The sequence below is a fragment of the Ovis canadensis genome, chromosome 19 (genome assembly GCF_042477335.2).
Source record: "Ovis canadensis isolate MfBH-ARS-UI-01 breed Bighorn chromosome 19, ARS-UI_OviCan_v2, whole genome shotgun sequence".
NCBI lineage: Eukaryota > Metazoa > Chordata > Mammalia > Artiodactyla > Bovidae > Ovis > Ovis canadensis.
Genome location: NC_091263.1, coordinates 73,531,022 through 73,545,432, shown reverse-complemented (window position 1 = coordinate 73,545,432; position 14,411 = coordinate 73,531,022). Strand labels below are relative to the sequence as shown.

At 61.7% G+C, this 14,411-nt stretch overlaps 1 protein-coding gene across 2 annotated transcripts in view; it reads left to right on the top strand.

Annotated features, from left to right (window-relative positions):
* LOC138424322 (ras-related protein Rab-43) overlaps window positions 1-14,411 on the top strand; it is a 40,885-nt gene that overhangs the window by 8,534 nt on the left and 17,940 nt on the right. The window contains exons 7-11 of one of the 2 annotated variants that reach the window (XM_069561049.1): window positions 245-362; window positions 2,956-3,078; window positions 3,875-3,993; window positions 5,961-6,047; window positions 6,291-6,390. In XM_069561049.1, coding sequence (XP_069417150.1) covers window positions 245-362; window positions 2,956-3,078; window positions 3,875-3,993; window positions 5,961-6,047; window positions 6,291-6,390 — 547 coding nt within the window. Of the gene's footprint in view, window positions 1-244; window positions 363-2,955; window positions 3,079-3,874; window positions 3,994-5,960; window positions 6,048-6,290; window positions 6,391-12,202; window positions 12,637-14,411 lie in introns of those variants that run through there. The other variant, XM_069561048.1, reaches the window with a different exon arrangement.

Here is a 14,411-nt window from a genome sequence, read left to right as displayed (position 1 = left end):
TAACATTGTATTGTAAGCAGTTTCTCCGCCAGTGTAAGTGTTTTCGCACGAGCCTTCATCTGTCGGCTGCAGAGTATATTCCACCCGTGAACAAACTGTAATGGTGTTTAGGCAGTTCCAAAGTGTGTTTCTGTGCCCATTAATACCTGCTGCTTTTAGCATCACTGTCTTCAGGCATATCTGCAAACGTGGAAATAGTGGGTTTACAGACCAGACCTATTTTCTCTTTTTCCTTCCCCATAAGAAAGTTGGGCCTAAAATGCTGGACCACGAAGGGAAGGAAGTCCCGGGAAATCGAGGCTACAAGTACTTCGGAGCGGCCAAAGACCTGCCTGGCGTCAGAGAGCTGTTTGAGAAAGAGCGTGAGTGGCTGGCGCTGGTGAGGGTATCAGCTGGCTCTCGGTGCTGGCTGTGAGTGATGCCGCGTGCCCTGCTGCGCGGCAGCCCCGTGTCGTCAGGGGACTCCTTCCCAGGGCTTAAATGGGAACCCTCAAGCACGGGGTGTTGAGGGGGCAAGCCCAGGGCACACCTTGGGCAGGAGTGGGAACCCAGAGCTGCGGGCACCAGATTGCAGGCCCTGACGCACACCCGCTTCCGAGTGAACACAGAGGCGCCGTGGGCGCGGGGCGCTGTGGGGTGGAGGCGCTGTGGGCGCGGAGGCACTGTGGGGTGCATGGGCACTGTGTGGGGCGTGTGGGCGTGTCGGCGCCTGTCGCCGTGGCTCCGAAGTCCATGCAGCCAGGTCCGTGTTTCAGGTACTTGTTGGGCTGAAAGAGCTCTTAACTGAAGGACTGATGACACCTCGGGCCGAAGCCGCTGTGCACTGCGGGGAGAGAGGGTCCGAGTCAGACACCCTGGCCCTGGGCACCTCCAGGATTCCGCTCGTCTGGGCCGCCTGCGTCTGATTTTTGACTTTTTGAAAAGCAGTGCAAGCATTCCATAGGAAAAAGTGTGGAAAGCAGAGAAGGGCGAGACCAGGATCCCTCCCACTGCGGGCGTTCTGCTGACCCTTCCGATTCTACCTTCATGAAACCCTGCTTGTTCTCTTTTTTGGCCTCCTGTGGGATCTCGGCTCCCTTACTGGGAACTGAACCTGGGCCGCGTCAGTGATAGCCTGGAGCCCCCAAGCCCTGCTGCTGCTTGAGTCCCCTGCGTGTGCACGCTGGCTTTGCGTGTGTCATCGACACTGCTTAAGACGATTCGGAATTCACGTATCACCCCATCTATTATGAAGGCAATGAAACTTATTACAGACACGCAGAACACAGAAAATGAGGAAGAACACCCCTGCTCTCGCATCTTACAGTTGGTGGGGGTTGGCATGTTGGGGTGTGTGCCCTTCTGGTTTTAAGGCCCCTAAAGTGAGGTGGTCCTGTTTTTCTGTTTCTGCACTTTGGCTTTAAATTTGCTCTCATGTTCTTACGTGTTCCAGGCATTGGTTTTCTTTTTTTTTTAAGGAGAAAGTGCCCACGTTCGTCTTCAGGCGCAGAATGTAGACGGTAGCACAGCCCCTCTACCACCGTCCCGCTGCTCTGCCCGGGACGCCCCATCACCCTTCCTCTCTGGAGTGCTCCCTGCCAGGCCTCCCCATGCTCCTCCCTGTGTATCTCAGCAGCTGAGTCGCGTCCGCTTAGTGACAGGTGACTCCAGCCCGGCTCCCTTGAGGCAGAGAAGCCCGTTTCCGGCTCCTGGGACTGACGCGTTTGTCCTCAGGAATGGCTGGTCCCAGAGCCCTCGCTCCTGCTGCCGTTTCGGCTTCCATCCTGCGAGCGCTTCTCTCTGTCTCGTCTCCTTTGGGGTGGCAGGCTGTCCATTATCCACTTAGAGTTTGTCCCCTCAGCGAGTTTACCACCATCACCCCTCAACCCCCAAAAGGTTCAAGCACGGGCCCCAGGGCGAGCCCCGCCCGTGCAGGTCCGATCCCAGCTCCCCCCCAGGGCAAGCCCTGCCCGTGCAGGTCGGATCCCAGCTCCCTCCTGCATGCAGGACGCACTCAGTGCTCCGAGCCCGTCCTGGGCGCAGCCCTCGTTGCCCAGGGCTGGGCAGGGTTGCTGGTACCTGTGTGGGCTGATGGAAGGGGGCTTCCCCATACCTGTGCCCATCGCGTGTGGACCGTCCGTGTCCCCCCACAGTTCTCCTTACAAAGCCTAGTGACGCAAAGGGCCAGAGAGTGGCGGGTGACCCGTGCTGGCTGTGACCACCCCTCCTGTGTAGACTTTTAGTTACTTCCGCGTCTTCGCAACTGTAACATCGTTGCTGGTACTTGAAACAGAATGTTATTTCTATTTTTTGTTTCCCTGATTACTAGTGAATTGACAGTTGAATTCAGTTCCTATCCATCACTGAAATGTTCACACTTAGAGGTTTCTTCTCCTTCAGTTAACCAGCTTTTATTCTCTGAGCAGTCAGCTGACTTTGATTTCCCTTTTGATTTTCCAGAATTACTACATATCCTGAACAGTAATACTTAGTCTGAATGTATTTTCTTCAGGAATTTCTTGTGTATCTTTTTTGCTTGTAGGTAATTTTCTCTTATCTGAGTTCTTATGTTTTCTCGTTAGCTATTTTGGCATTTCCTGTGAAAGCACCTCATGAAGCCGCGGTCACAGGACACCCTCCCCCCGCCAGGCAGTTCACAGTCCTGGGAAGGGTCCAAGATTTACTGTTGTATCAACAATGCCGTGACACTCATCTCCGTCCATAAAGCTTTGCCAGCTTTTGCTTTTGCCTTTTAAATTGCGGTAGATTCCTTCTAAACGGGCTGAGCCTGAAACACCGACGCTGGTTTTAAACAGGGTAGTGTTCTGTGTAGCCCCATCACTAGTGTGGCGAGGCGCCTGTTTGATGCCATTTTCAGGAACACGCGTGCTGCGTGCCTCTGTAGCCTTGCATGGGGAGCAGGTGCGAGCGTGGCTGACGGGGAACCCGGCTGAGCTGAAGAATTCTTTCTTTCAGCACTTCCTCCTCCAAGAAAGACCCGAGCCGAGCTCATGAAGGCGATCGACTTTGAATACTACGGTTACCTCGATGAAGACGATGGTGTCATTGTGCCCTTGGAACAGGAGTATGAAAAGAAACGTAGGTCCTCGGGCGTCTCACGGCACGACTGGTGGCATCTGCTTTCTTCTCTCACCTTTGGAAAAGGAGGTTTTCTCTTTCTTTTTCTAAGGAATCTATTTTCTGTTAGGACTTTGTGAAAAATTGAAGCTTAGTTGATGTACAGTGTTACGTACAGGTGCGCAGTAGCGTGAGTCAGTTTCTGAAGGTCTGTTCCGTTAGCAAGTTACTCGAGGAATGTTTTCTGCAGGCCCTGTGTTGCTCAGCATATCCGCTGTGTTCTGTAGGTTCCACGAGTGAGCGATGCCTGGAGTGTCTGTCTGTGTCTGGCTCCCTCCGCTTGGCGGGATAACCTCTGGGTCCGCCCCTGTTGCTGCAGGCGGCGCAGGGCCCTCTGTTTTGCGTCGGAGTCCACCGTGTGTCTCTTCATTCACCTGTCGATGGCGCTTCGGCCGCGTCCACGCCTCGGCTGTTGTACATGGTGCCGCTCTGAACATTGGGCTGCTGTGTCTTTTCTGACTGTATCTCTGTTTATTTCGTGTTGAGCCCAGGAATGGAATTGCTGGGTCACGTGCTAGTCCTGGTTTTGGTTCTTTGAGGAACCTCAGGGTGTTGAGCCGGGGAGGATCTAGGCGTGTCCCCCGCCAGCCACCCCGGAGCTGCCGTGGGACCCCTGCCCTCGCGTCTGATGCCCGCCCGTGGGGGCCGGAGGAGGGTCACCCTTCGCAGAGGGCAGGCCTCGGTCACCTTTGCCCTGCGTGGCACGTCGCTTTCTCGGAGGCGAGAGCGCCTGACGCCTGCTGTCCCTTGTCTGCAGACAGAGCCGAGCTAGCGGAGAAGTGGAAAGCAGAGCGAGAGGCCCGCCTGGCGAGAGGCGAGGAGGCGGAGGGGGAGGAGGAGGAGGCAGCGGACATCTACGCCGTGGCTGAGGAGGAGGTAGGGCGGCCCGCGGCCCGCGGCTCGGGGAGGGCGCCCGGGCCTGGACAGGCTCCAGGCCCGGTCTGCCCCTGGACGGGCGGTGAGGGTCGCATCGGGGTCACAGTGAGGACGCTGAGGGCACCTGGGGACCTGTGCTCTATGTCGGGGTGACTTACTCAGAGCTAGGCCCTCCGGACCTGCGGGGCCTGGATTTGTAGGCAGGTTTGAAGCCCCTGACCTCATTGTTTGAGCTTCAGTGGCGGAGCCAGTAGCGCTTCTGTGGGCCCTAACTACCCACGCCCTCCTTACGGTGGGAAACCAGAACAGAGGCTCCCTTGGGGGTCCCAGGTGGGGTGGCCCTGTGGTCCGCAGCCAGAGCCCTCTGCTCCCAGCTCCCCCATCCGGCAGGCCCGGGATGGAGTGCATTTGTGACTGAGCCGGGGGAGGGGAGTCAGCCAGGCCGGGACGCCGGGTCAGGCCCCGTGAGACATCGCGTGGTGTGCCCCGCAGCAGTGGCAAGCACGCAGGCTCAGGAGCTTGGAGACTGGGTCGCCATCGCACAGGACCCGGCAGGCCCGCGGGCCGTGCCCTCAGGCAGGCGTTTGAAGCAGGATGGCGGCGTGCCCTGCAAACATTTCCTCTGGGTGCAAGCAACCTGTTTACTTTTTCAAGGGGTGTTTGTCTCCTTGGCGGCCACTAATGAGTTGAGTGAGGCCCACTCAAGGGACATCACAGCCACACGCTCCGTCGGTAGCTCAGGATCCAAGGGGCAGCCCAGTCAGCAGACCCCGCAGGAAAACGGCACGTGTGATAGGAGCCCTGGGTAGCAGGGTGGGCAGGCGGGGCTGCAAACACTTCCTGCGGAGGCAGCCCTTCAGCTGAGCTCAGAGGTCAGGGAGGCGTCACTGGCGCACAGGGGCGGCAGGGCAGCACACGCGGACGGCTGGGGGAGCGTCGGGCCAGAGGACCGGCCAGCAGCCGGCGCCCAGAGCGGGGCCCCTGATGTGAGCAGAGGCTGCGGGAGGTGAGCCGGGACCAGCAGGGGCCCTGGCCGCCGGGGGACGGGTCTTCCCTCATCACAGGAGCCATGGAGAGGCTGCGAAGGCTTCAGACAGTCGTGTGTGTTGGAACCGCCACAGACTCAAGGCAGCTGTTAAGGAGCTGAGCGAGGCCCCGCGCGTCCTTCCCCCAGGCCCGGAGGCCCCGTCCTGAGTGCTGCCAGCTCGGCGTCCACGAGGAGCTGCCTGCTGTGGCCCGTGTGCAGGGCTGGGCCTGCCGTCCCTGGGTGGCTCCCAGGACCACGACACCCTTTCTTGTTTTCCTCCGCCCGGCGGTGGGCGGGGGCAGACGGGGCGGGTCCCGCCCTGAGACCAGCGGACAGCGGACCGAGCTCTGCACGGGTCTCCTCCCCTCGGGCCCCCAGGACCGCTCCTTAGTCGTGAGTGAGCACTGCTGACGCACAGGCAGCTTCTGAGGGATGCTTCTGTGCACGTGGTCTGTTTTTACAAGTTTAGTTTTAAAAATAATATACTCGGGGCTTCTCTGCTGACTCACATGGTAAAGAACCTGCCTACAAGTTGCATCCCTGAGTCAGGAAGATCTCTAGACAAGGAAATGGCAACCCACTCTGGTATTCTGGCCTGGAGAATCCCATGGACAGAGGAGCCTGGAGGGCTTCAGTCCATGGGGTGGCCAAGATAATATATTCATGAGACTCACAGCCTGAGAAACACATGCAGACCTCGCCCAGCTCCCCTTTCGCAGCCCTGTCCTCGGGCCCGGCGCCCACTGAGGCCACTGCTTCTCTTCCTCGGGCCGGAGGCCGCGCAGTCCACGCTGTCATGTTGGCCCTTGTGCTTAGCGCTGCATCTTGGGGGTGTCTCTGAGGAGAGCGCGTCCCCGGGGCTGTCTCTCCCGTCAGACGGCTGCAGGCTGGGCCTCTCGCGGCATCCCCTCTGCACAGCCTCTGGTGTTCTCTCTTGCAGTCTGACGAGGAGGGCGGCCCGGACAGAGGAGGGGAGGACGGGCAGCAGAAGTTCATCGCCCACGTGCCGGTGCCGTCGCAGCAGGAGGTAGGATGCTGGGCCCGCCAGGCGAGTTTCTGGGCCCTTTCTGTCCCCGCGGGCAGCTCTGACTCCAGGGGCACCGCTGACTGCACTCAGCATAGGGTGTGGGTCCAGCAAAGGCGGAGTCCATCCGCCTTAGAGGCAGTGGCCTGCCCTGCCGTGCGCGGCGGGTCCCTGTGGCTCACGCGTGCCGGGAGGAGGTGTCGGGCAAAGCGAATGCCGCCCCAGCCCCGCCTCTGCCGCCCACAGATCGAGGAGGCGCTCGTGCGCAGGAAGAAGATGGAGCTGCTGCAGAAATACACCAGCGAGACCCTGCGGGCCCAGAGCGAGGAGGCCCGGCGGCTCCTGGGCTGCTAGGCGGCCCCACTGCAGCCTCCCCTGCCCTCCTTGCCCACACCGTGCGCCCCCCGAGGGCGGCTGGCTGGACCCCTCTGCGTCACCCCGGCCGCGTGCAGCTGACGCGAGAGCCCACGGGCACTGTCCTGAGTGGGTAGGACAGGCTGCTCCCGCGGCCTGCGGGTGTCGTCAGCGGTGGGGGCAGCCAGCCGGGGACGCCCCTGAGCGCCCAGACGTGTCTGTGATGCCTCCTGCGCGCTGAGAAGATGCCCCGCCACCCTCGGGGCTGCCCTGCCGCCCGTCTCGCCCTCAGCCGGCCTTGCTTCCCCCAGCCCGCGGGGGGGCATGTTTGCCGCTTCATCTGGGAGTGGTTCTGCACAGAGCTATTTTTATTAAAGATTTTTGTATGAAAGGCAGCCTTGAGTTCCGGGCTGTCTCTGTGAGGCCTTGTCCGCGGTAGGACCTGAGGTGTCGGGGGCTGGGCCCGCCCGCGGCCCGTCCAGGCGCTGAGGGTGCGGGGCGTCCTGCCTGGCCCGTGCCCACGCCCGTGGGTCCGCACTGAGGTGGGGCCCATGTTTCCGGCCCGTGAGAGTGCCGAGGGTGCCCCAGGGTAGTCCAGACCTGCCGGCCCTGCCTAGTCTCTCCTTCCCTTTGGGGAGAACCCACCGCAGGGGCCCCAGCTTGGGGCAGGTGGGGCTGGGGGGTCCCCACCCTCAAGAGGGGTCGTGGGCACGTCAGCAGAGCCCTGTGGGCCTCTTGAAGCAGGCTGTGCCAGCCTGAGTGAGGGACGGTCGTCAGCCGGAACCTGCCTGACAGAAGTTCTGAGCAGGGGACAGAGGGCGTCGGGCAGGTGGGCAGCAGCCGTGGGGAGACCACCCAGGGCTTCAGGGCTGTGAGGAGGAGGGGAGGGACGGGGCTGGGCTGGGGACTACCCTGGGGGCCCCTTAGCTGAGCCCCTGGGCAGGTGTGTGTGGAGAGCTGGGAGGGGTCAAGGCTGGAGGGCTGGGGGCCTGGGGACAAACAAGGCCAGACCTGGCCCTGGGACCCAGCTCCCACCCAGGCCTGGCCCGGACAGGGCTTAGGAGCGATGCTGGGCGCCTGGAGCAGCCCCTCTGGGCCCGGGCCTCCGCATGCCCGTCTGAAAGGCCGGGGCTGGACCTGGTGCCTGTGCGTTCACCCAACGATGGGCAGCCCCGTGGGGCAGGCAGAGGGGAGGCGGGCCCTGAGACCGCCTGGCCTGGGGTCCAGCCAGGCGGCAGGCAGGGCCCAGCTCAGATGGCCAAGAGAGGGCTTTCCCTCTTCCGCTGCGGACACCCAGGGCCTCGCAGTGGCTCCTGGGACAGCTGCAGACAGCATGGGCATCAGGGAACCGGGGGCTGACGGGAAAGCGGCTTGCTGAGGACCCACAGGCGTCCCCGGTGGAGACTGGCCCATCCCCAAGCGTTTTCCTGCCCTGTGGGCCCTGGCTTTTTTTGTCCCAGGAGGACTTTGCAAGGGCCCGCCCCCGCCCCCAGGCCTGGAGCGTCCAGCTAGTGTGGCCCTGGCCGGCGTGGTCTCCATGGTCTCGGAAGCTCACGCCCAGAGGCGGCAGGGCCCATCCCGGGAAACGCTGGTTGACGAAATCTCTCTCGTGGCTCAGACAAGCTTTGGCTCTGCCCGCAGTTTCCAAAACATAGACGTGTCCAGCTCGCTCTCCCCTCCTCCCCACGCCTGCCCAGCCGGGCCCCCAGTGCCCTCCTCCTCTGCGTTCTGCCCCCCGATGCCAGTGCTTTGGTTCTTGGGCAGTTTACAAGCCAGGAGGAGCTGAGAACGTTTCTCTTGCCGGACACCCTGGGCCATCCTGAAGTGAGCAGGTGCTGGGGTCAGCTTTGCTTCCCCCGGGCGGCCACAGCCCATCTCTGCCGGCATCAGCGTCTCTGCTTCCTCCCAGAGCCCTGCGGGAGGATAGGCTGGCACCCCTCACTCTCATCGAAGCCCCGACAGCAGCGTCTGCCTGGGGGTGTCAGGGCCCCCAAAGAGCAGACAGGTCCACAGTGGGGGGCCGGGGTCACACCATCTGGTTCCCTCCCCCACAAATAGGGCAGCCTGTGGAGGGAAGGCCCCCTGAGGGGTGCCCAGCTCTTCTCTGCATCACCAAGCCAGAGGATGAACTGTGCCCCCCGGTCCCCTTGTGAGGGGTCTCAGGGCAGGGGAGCGGGGCAGGGGGAGAGGTGAGCAGGGGCCCCCAGGGTCTGGGGCTCGTCCTGGCATCTGTCTGGCAGGCCTGCTCTGTGGGGACTGGGGCCGTGAGAAGCTGCGAGGGGAGGAAGCCAGGGCGGTCTTCCAGTGGGGGCACAGCCCCGGGGTGGGGCCGCAGAGAGGTGGGAGGGCCCATCCTGATGCTGCCCCGGCCCCCGGGGGCTGCTCCCAGCCCTCAGCCAGCTCGGGCCCAGTGCCCCTCAGTCAGCAGCTGCTGCAGCGTATTGCTGCGCTCTTGCAGCTCCTATTTTGTGCTTTGCAGCAGGCGAGCTTCAGCATTAGGAGCACGGCGTCATGCCTGGGGTTGGGTCTTCATGGCGTTTTTCCACCTTTATTTCTGATCCGGGGCACGTTTTCAGCCCCAGCCTGGGCTCCGCCCATGAAAGAAAACTCGGATGACGTTGTTCGAGGCTGTATATTTTAACAGCGGTGACTGTACACAGGCAAAGGTGGAAAAGAAGGGAGGAAGGAAGCGGAGAGAGGCCTCTTCTCTCGGCGGTGTTCTGACCCGGAGGACGCGGGGTCGCAGCAGATGCTTCCGTCTGCCGGCGAGCCTGGCGCCCCCGTGTGGCAGGGCACACACAGTGCAGGTTCATCCCGCCAACCCACCGTTCGCTTTTAAGAAGATTGAATTCTTTTCGGCTCTGCGGGTCTTCGTTGCTGCAGGAGCTTCTCACCGCGGGGGCTTCTCTCCTGGGGAGCACAGGCTCTGTAGCTGTGGCGCGTGTGCTGAATACCTGTGGAGCACACAGCTAGTTGCTCCACACCACGTGGGATCTTCCCAGACTTGGGATCGAACCCATATCTCTTGCACGGACAGGCAGATTCTCTACCACTGAGCCACCAAGAACGTGAAATTCGTGACACGTTTTTTAAACTGTGTTTTCATTGACTGATTCGCTGCATCAAGCCTTGGCCGTGTCGCGAGACCTTTCACTGCTCAGTAGTTGGAGCAGGCCGACTTAGTTGCTCCGTGGCGTGTGGGATCTTAGTTCCCAGACCAGGCATTAAACCAGCCTCCCCTGCACTGCAAGATGGATTGTTAACTATTGAACCACCAGTGAAGTCCTTCTTGACACATTGTGAAAAATTTGGGGGATATGTGTTATTTATCTAAGTTTCGGGGCATTAGGTGAGATCAAGATTTTTGCATTACTGCAGTTCAAAGGAGCATAATTCAATTTCAGATAAAACGGCACTAAGGAATCTGCCTCCAAAGAGAGGAAATGCAGTTAATTTTTTAACAACACGACTGAGATATACGTAACAGACTGTAAAAACCTACTGCTGGCTTACAGCTAAATGACTTTAACAAATCTGGGCCAAGCAGCCCGCACGACAGCCCAGTTTCACAACCATCTCATCACACCACAAATGCAAATGGTGGCTGGGTTTCCTGGCAAAATCCATACCCAGGTCAGCATTCCAACCCCCGCAAACCAGCTCCAGGAAAGGCCAGTTCAGCTAGTCAACCACACGTCCAGTGCACCCGCAGCTACCCAGCCTTCTTCCTTCCTCTCCCCCTGCCTCCAGTGGCAGGACCTTGGCCTGTCCTGTCTCCTGGACACACCTTTCCCTCTCCACCTGGTGCTGTGGGAGGCCACTCAGAGCTGAAGGCACATGTTGCTTTCTGGGGCCCTGGGCTTTGACGGTCCCAGAGCTAGCTCGGTGTGCGGAAGCCTTCTGTCCCAGGCCCTTCAGTGTGCTGCTGCCCTGGATAGAGGCTGTGTCCTATGGCCCTAACCTGATGCACCAAAGCTGGCCTCCCAGACCCGCTCTCCTGTGCTGTTGGGCGTTTCCCATGGGAGTGGAGCTCAGTAACTCTCCCCCCTTCTCCATGGGTCTGCCTTGCCTCCTGGCCCAGTTTCTCTTACTTGCTCATCCGGTAAAGGTGGTCCAGGCTCTCGGGCGTCCTGGTGGACTTGCTCTCTGTGGTCTCCGTAAGCTACGGGAAGTCCCTCTTCCCTTGTCTGCTGCAGAGGGTATGGATATTTCTCTGCCTTGTTCACTTAAATATTCCAAAGTCTTAGAAGCATACCTGACCCATAACAGGCATTAATCAAAGTGTAAACTTCCATGGATTTGGAGTTCTGTACGAGACCCCTTGCAAAGGGCAGGAGTGTTCTCAGTTCCTGTCCATCCGGATGACTGTGGAGACGCTAGGGGAATGGGTCCCATTTGATCTAGGAGCCCCATGGACAGCAAAGACATCCGACTAGTTCATCCTAAAGGAAATCAGTCCTGGGTGTTCATTGGAAGCACTGATGCTGAAGCTGAAGCTCCAATACTTTGGCCACCTGATGTGAAGAACTGACTCATTTGAAAAGACCCTGATGCTGGGAAAGATTGAAGGCAGGAGGAGAAGGGGATGACAGAGGATGAGCTGGGTGGATGGCATCACCGACTCAATGGACATGAGTTTGAGCAAGCTCCAGGAGACAGTGGAAGACAGGCCTGACATGTTGCAGTCCATGGGGTCGCAGAGAGTCGGAAACAACTGGGCGACTGAACAACGAAGCCCCTTATGGACAATCGAGTCTCGTTTCTCTGAAGAGCCCTGGTGGACCAGCCCACCTGGGGAGCCGGCCGCCTTCCACAGAGCTCCCCACAGCCCTCCCTCGCTCCTCAGCTCAGGAAGGTCTCACCAGGTGGGTCAGTTCCCTCAACTGGACCCAAGTTCCCAACTGAGCCAGCCCGTTAGGACAGCTACTTCCACCACTGTAAAGCGTCTGCCTACAATGCGGGAGACCCGGGTTCAATCCCTGGGTTGGGAACCTCTCTTGGAGAAGGAAACAGCAACCCACTCCAGTATTCTTGCCTGGAAAATCCCATGGACGGAGGAGTCTGGTGGGCTACAGTCCATGGGGTAGCAAAGATTCGGACATGACTGAGCGACTTCACTTTCACTTTCCACCTTCCACCACTGCTGTTCAGCCTTTTGGGCTGGGATCTCCCAGCCCTTTGGATCCCCCCAAACTAGCCCCCACCAAACAGGTCTCCCTAACCCCACGTCCCAGCTTTCTGGGGGTCACCTTGAGCACACGGTCCCACAAGCTCTCCTCTCAGTTCTGTGGCCAGCTTAGTTCTTGGCCTCTTTTCTCGTTTCCTCCTTGCAGCGTGTCCCAGGCCTCTCCCTTCTTCAGTACAGGGAAACGCATTGTCGGCCCCCCTCGTGTGAGCCCCGAAGGGACACTGCCATGCTTGTCCACGCTAGATCCGTTCTAGAGGAGGCCACTCTGGGCCCAAGGGCTGAATCAAAAGTCCCAGAGACCCTCCCCTGCTCTCGAAGCCGCTCCAGACTGAGTTTGGGACGGCCCAGGTGGGAGATCCCTGGGCGTCAATAGGCGGTGGGGGCGCGGCGGGTACAGGCGCGCTGTGGGCGGGCTTAGGGGCGGGGCCGAGGGTGCTGACCTACTGAGGGCTGCTCTCAGGGACTGGGCGGGGCCGAGGACAGTGCTGGGGGCGGGGCCCGGCCGGGGCCGGCCTGAGGTTGGGTTCTGATTGGGTCGAGCCTTGGGGTGGGCCTCGCTGGGGGCGGGGCCGAGGGCAGCGCAGGGGGCGGGGCCCGGCCGGGGGCGGGGCCCAGCGCGGGCCGCAGGGCCGGACTGGCCTGGCGCGGCGCTGAGGGCCGGACCCGGCGCGTCCCGGGCGGAGCCGCGGCCCCGGGGCCTGGCCGGCGGGGCGGGCCGGGGCGGGGCGGCCGGCGGGCGGTGGCGCCCCTTCCCCAGGTGTTGCGGCGCTTCCACGTCGCCAGGCGGCCCGCGGCTTCCGCGAGCCCAGGCCGCCCCAGCGTCCGGAGCGCCGGCCTTTGGGCTCCCGCGCCATGGCGGGGCCGGGCCCCGGGGACCCGGACGAGCAGTACGACTTCCTGTTCAAGCTGGTGCTGGTGGGCGACGCGAGCGTGGGCAAGACGTGCGTGGTGCAGCGCTTCAAGACCGGCGCCTTCTCGGAGCGCCAGGGCAGCACCATCGGCGTGGACTTCACCATGAAGACGCTGGAGATCCAGGGCCAGCGGGTCAAGGTGGGAGGCCGGGCCCGGGCCCCCCGCGGCTCTAGGGGTCGGGCCCCGCCCTGGAGGGTCTCCCCTGCGGGGGCGGGGGCCGCAGCGAGCGCCTGACCGCTCCGCGGCGGCTGGGCCCCTGCCTTTCGTCCCGTCCGAGCAAGCCTGGGCCTTGGCGTCGGGGCCGGCCTCCGTGCGCAGATGGCGGGCCTCGGGGCCCGGGGGTGCGCGTGTTTGGGGGGTGCGGAGAGAAGGCCCTGCCCCGCGAGCTACAACCCCACCCCCGGGGACTTTGCTCCAGTCTCCGGTGCCCGGCGGTGCGGAGCCTCGGGTGCAGGCCCCGGGGGCGTCGGGCTGGCCTGCCCCTGCCCCACCCCGGTCGAGGCCCCCAGCTCGGCCCTCGGTGGGGACCCCAGGCCGCAAGGGACACCCTCCCCCTCTTCGACCCCGCACAACTAGGAGGGAGCAGGAAGTAGTTGCTTCTGGGACCGGAGGGCCAAAACTTTTTTGTCAGAATTTCCGGCCTGGCCACGCCTCCCTGCAGTGTCTTTGTGGACCGGGTGGTGGAAGTTGACTCGGCCGGGCCGCCCGGGTCCCCTCCCCCAGCTGCCGCCCGACGGGAGCTGAAAACGGCCCCGGAAGGTGGGGGCGAGCCCCAGGCTCCGGCGGTGGCTCTCCAGAACCGCGGGATGTAGCTGCCGAAGCGTCCTGGAGACGGTCTGACAACTAGCGTTTGTGATTCGCCCGTCAGTCTCTTAACGTGGGTGTCAGCCCTCCGTGGTGGATTGCGAGACCATTGTTCTTGCTTGGTAGCTTCGCTGAACGGCGCCGGACTGACATCCTTTTCTCTCTTTCGTGGTTTTGCGTTCCCACCGGCTCTGGCCTGGCTCCCAGGAGCCCTGGGCAGGGGTGGCCCCCTTACCTCCGTGTTTTCTGGTTGAGCCCCCATACCGTGTGCCCGGCTTCGCTGGGCTGCCTGGGTCTGCTACCGGTTGCCTTTTGCCAGAAAGCTCAGCTCTTTGTTTCTGCAAAATAGGGATAATTTCTGGGTGTCGCCTCCCGCCAGCCTCACCATGGAGAAGTCAGCCAACAGCAGTTACAAGCCCTCAGCAAGCCCTCAGCGCCTTTGGAGTAGATGAAAGGGAAAACAGAAACTCCATGCCCCCAGGGATCCTTTTTTTTTTTTTTAATAGTCTTTGGAGTTTGTGTATGTTGGGTCTCCTTAGGACAGGAAAAAAGGACAAGGTGTGGCAGGCAGCTTTGAGTCACTATTCGGGACCACCCTATGGAGCAGGTGGAGGGAAGAGCTGAGGGCTGGGTGGAGTGCATCCGGGATGGGTTGTGCCCTGAGGCGCCGCTAGCAGCCCGGGGAAGGGGCCAGCTGAGGGACGGGCGTGAGGGATCAGGGTGCGCCGCCCCCCCACCGCCCCCGGTGCTGACGGAGGTCAGGGAGGGGGCAGGGTGTTCCTGTTCACCTGGCGAGGTTACAGGCAGGGCAGGGCCGGGGCTGCACTGTGTACCTGAGCGGGTTGTGTAATGCAGGGCGGAGCTCGGCGGTTCCCTCTCCTGACGGTCACCTCCAGGGCGTTCTTCCCGGGGGGCAAGCAGGTCTGGGTCTGGGATGGGGAAGCGGTTTGGACAAGGCAGCCCCACTTAGGGTCACGGCGGCCGACCCTCTCTAGAGCCTGCAGTGTACCGGTGGTTGCGCAGATGTGCCCTGGTGCCCAGCCCCACCTCCCCCGGGCCGGGCCTCTCCGGGCGCACAGCTGGGAGGCAACAGACAGGGAGGTTTTCTT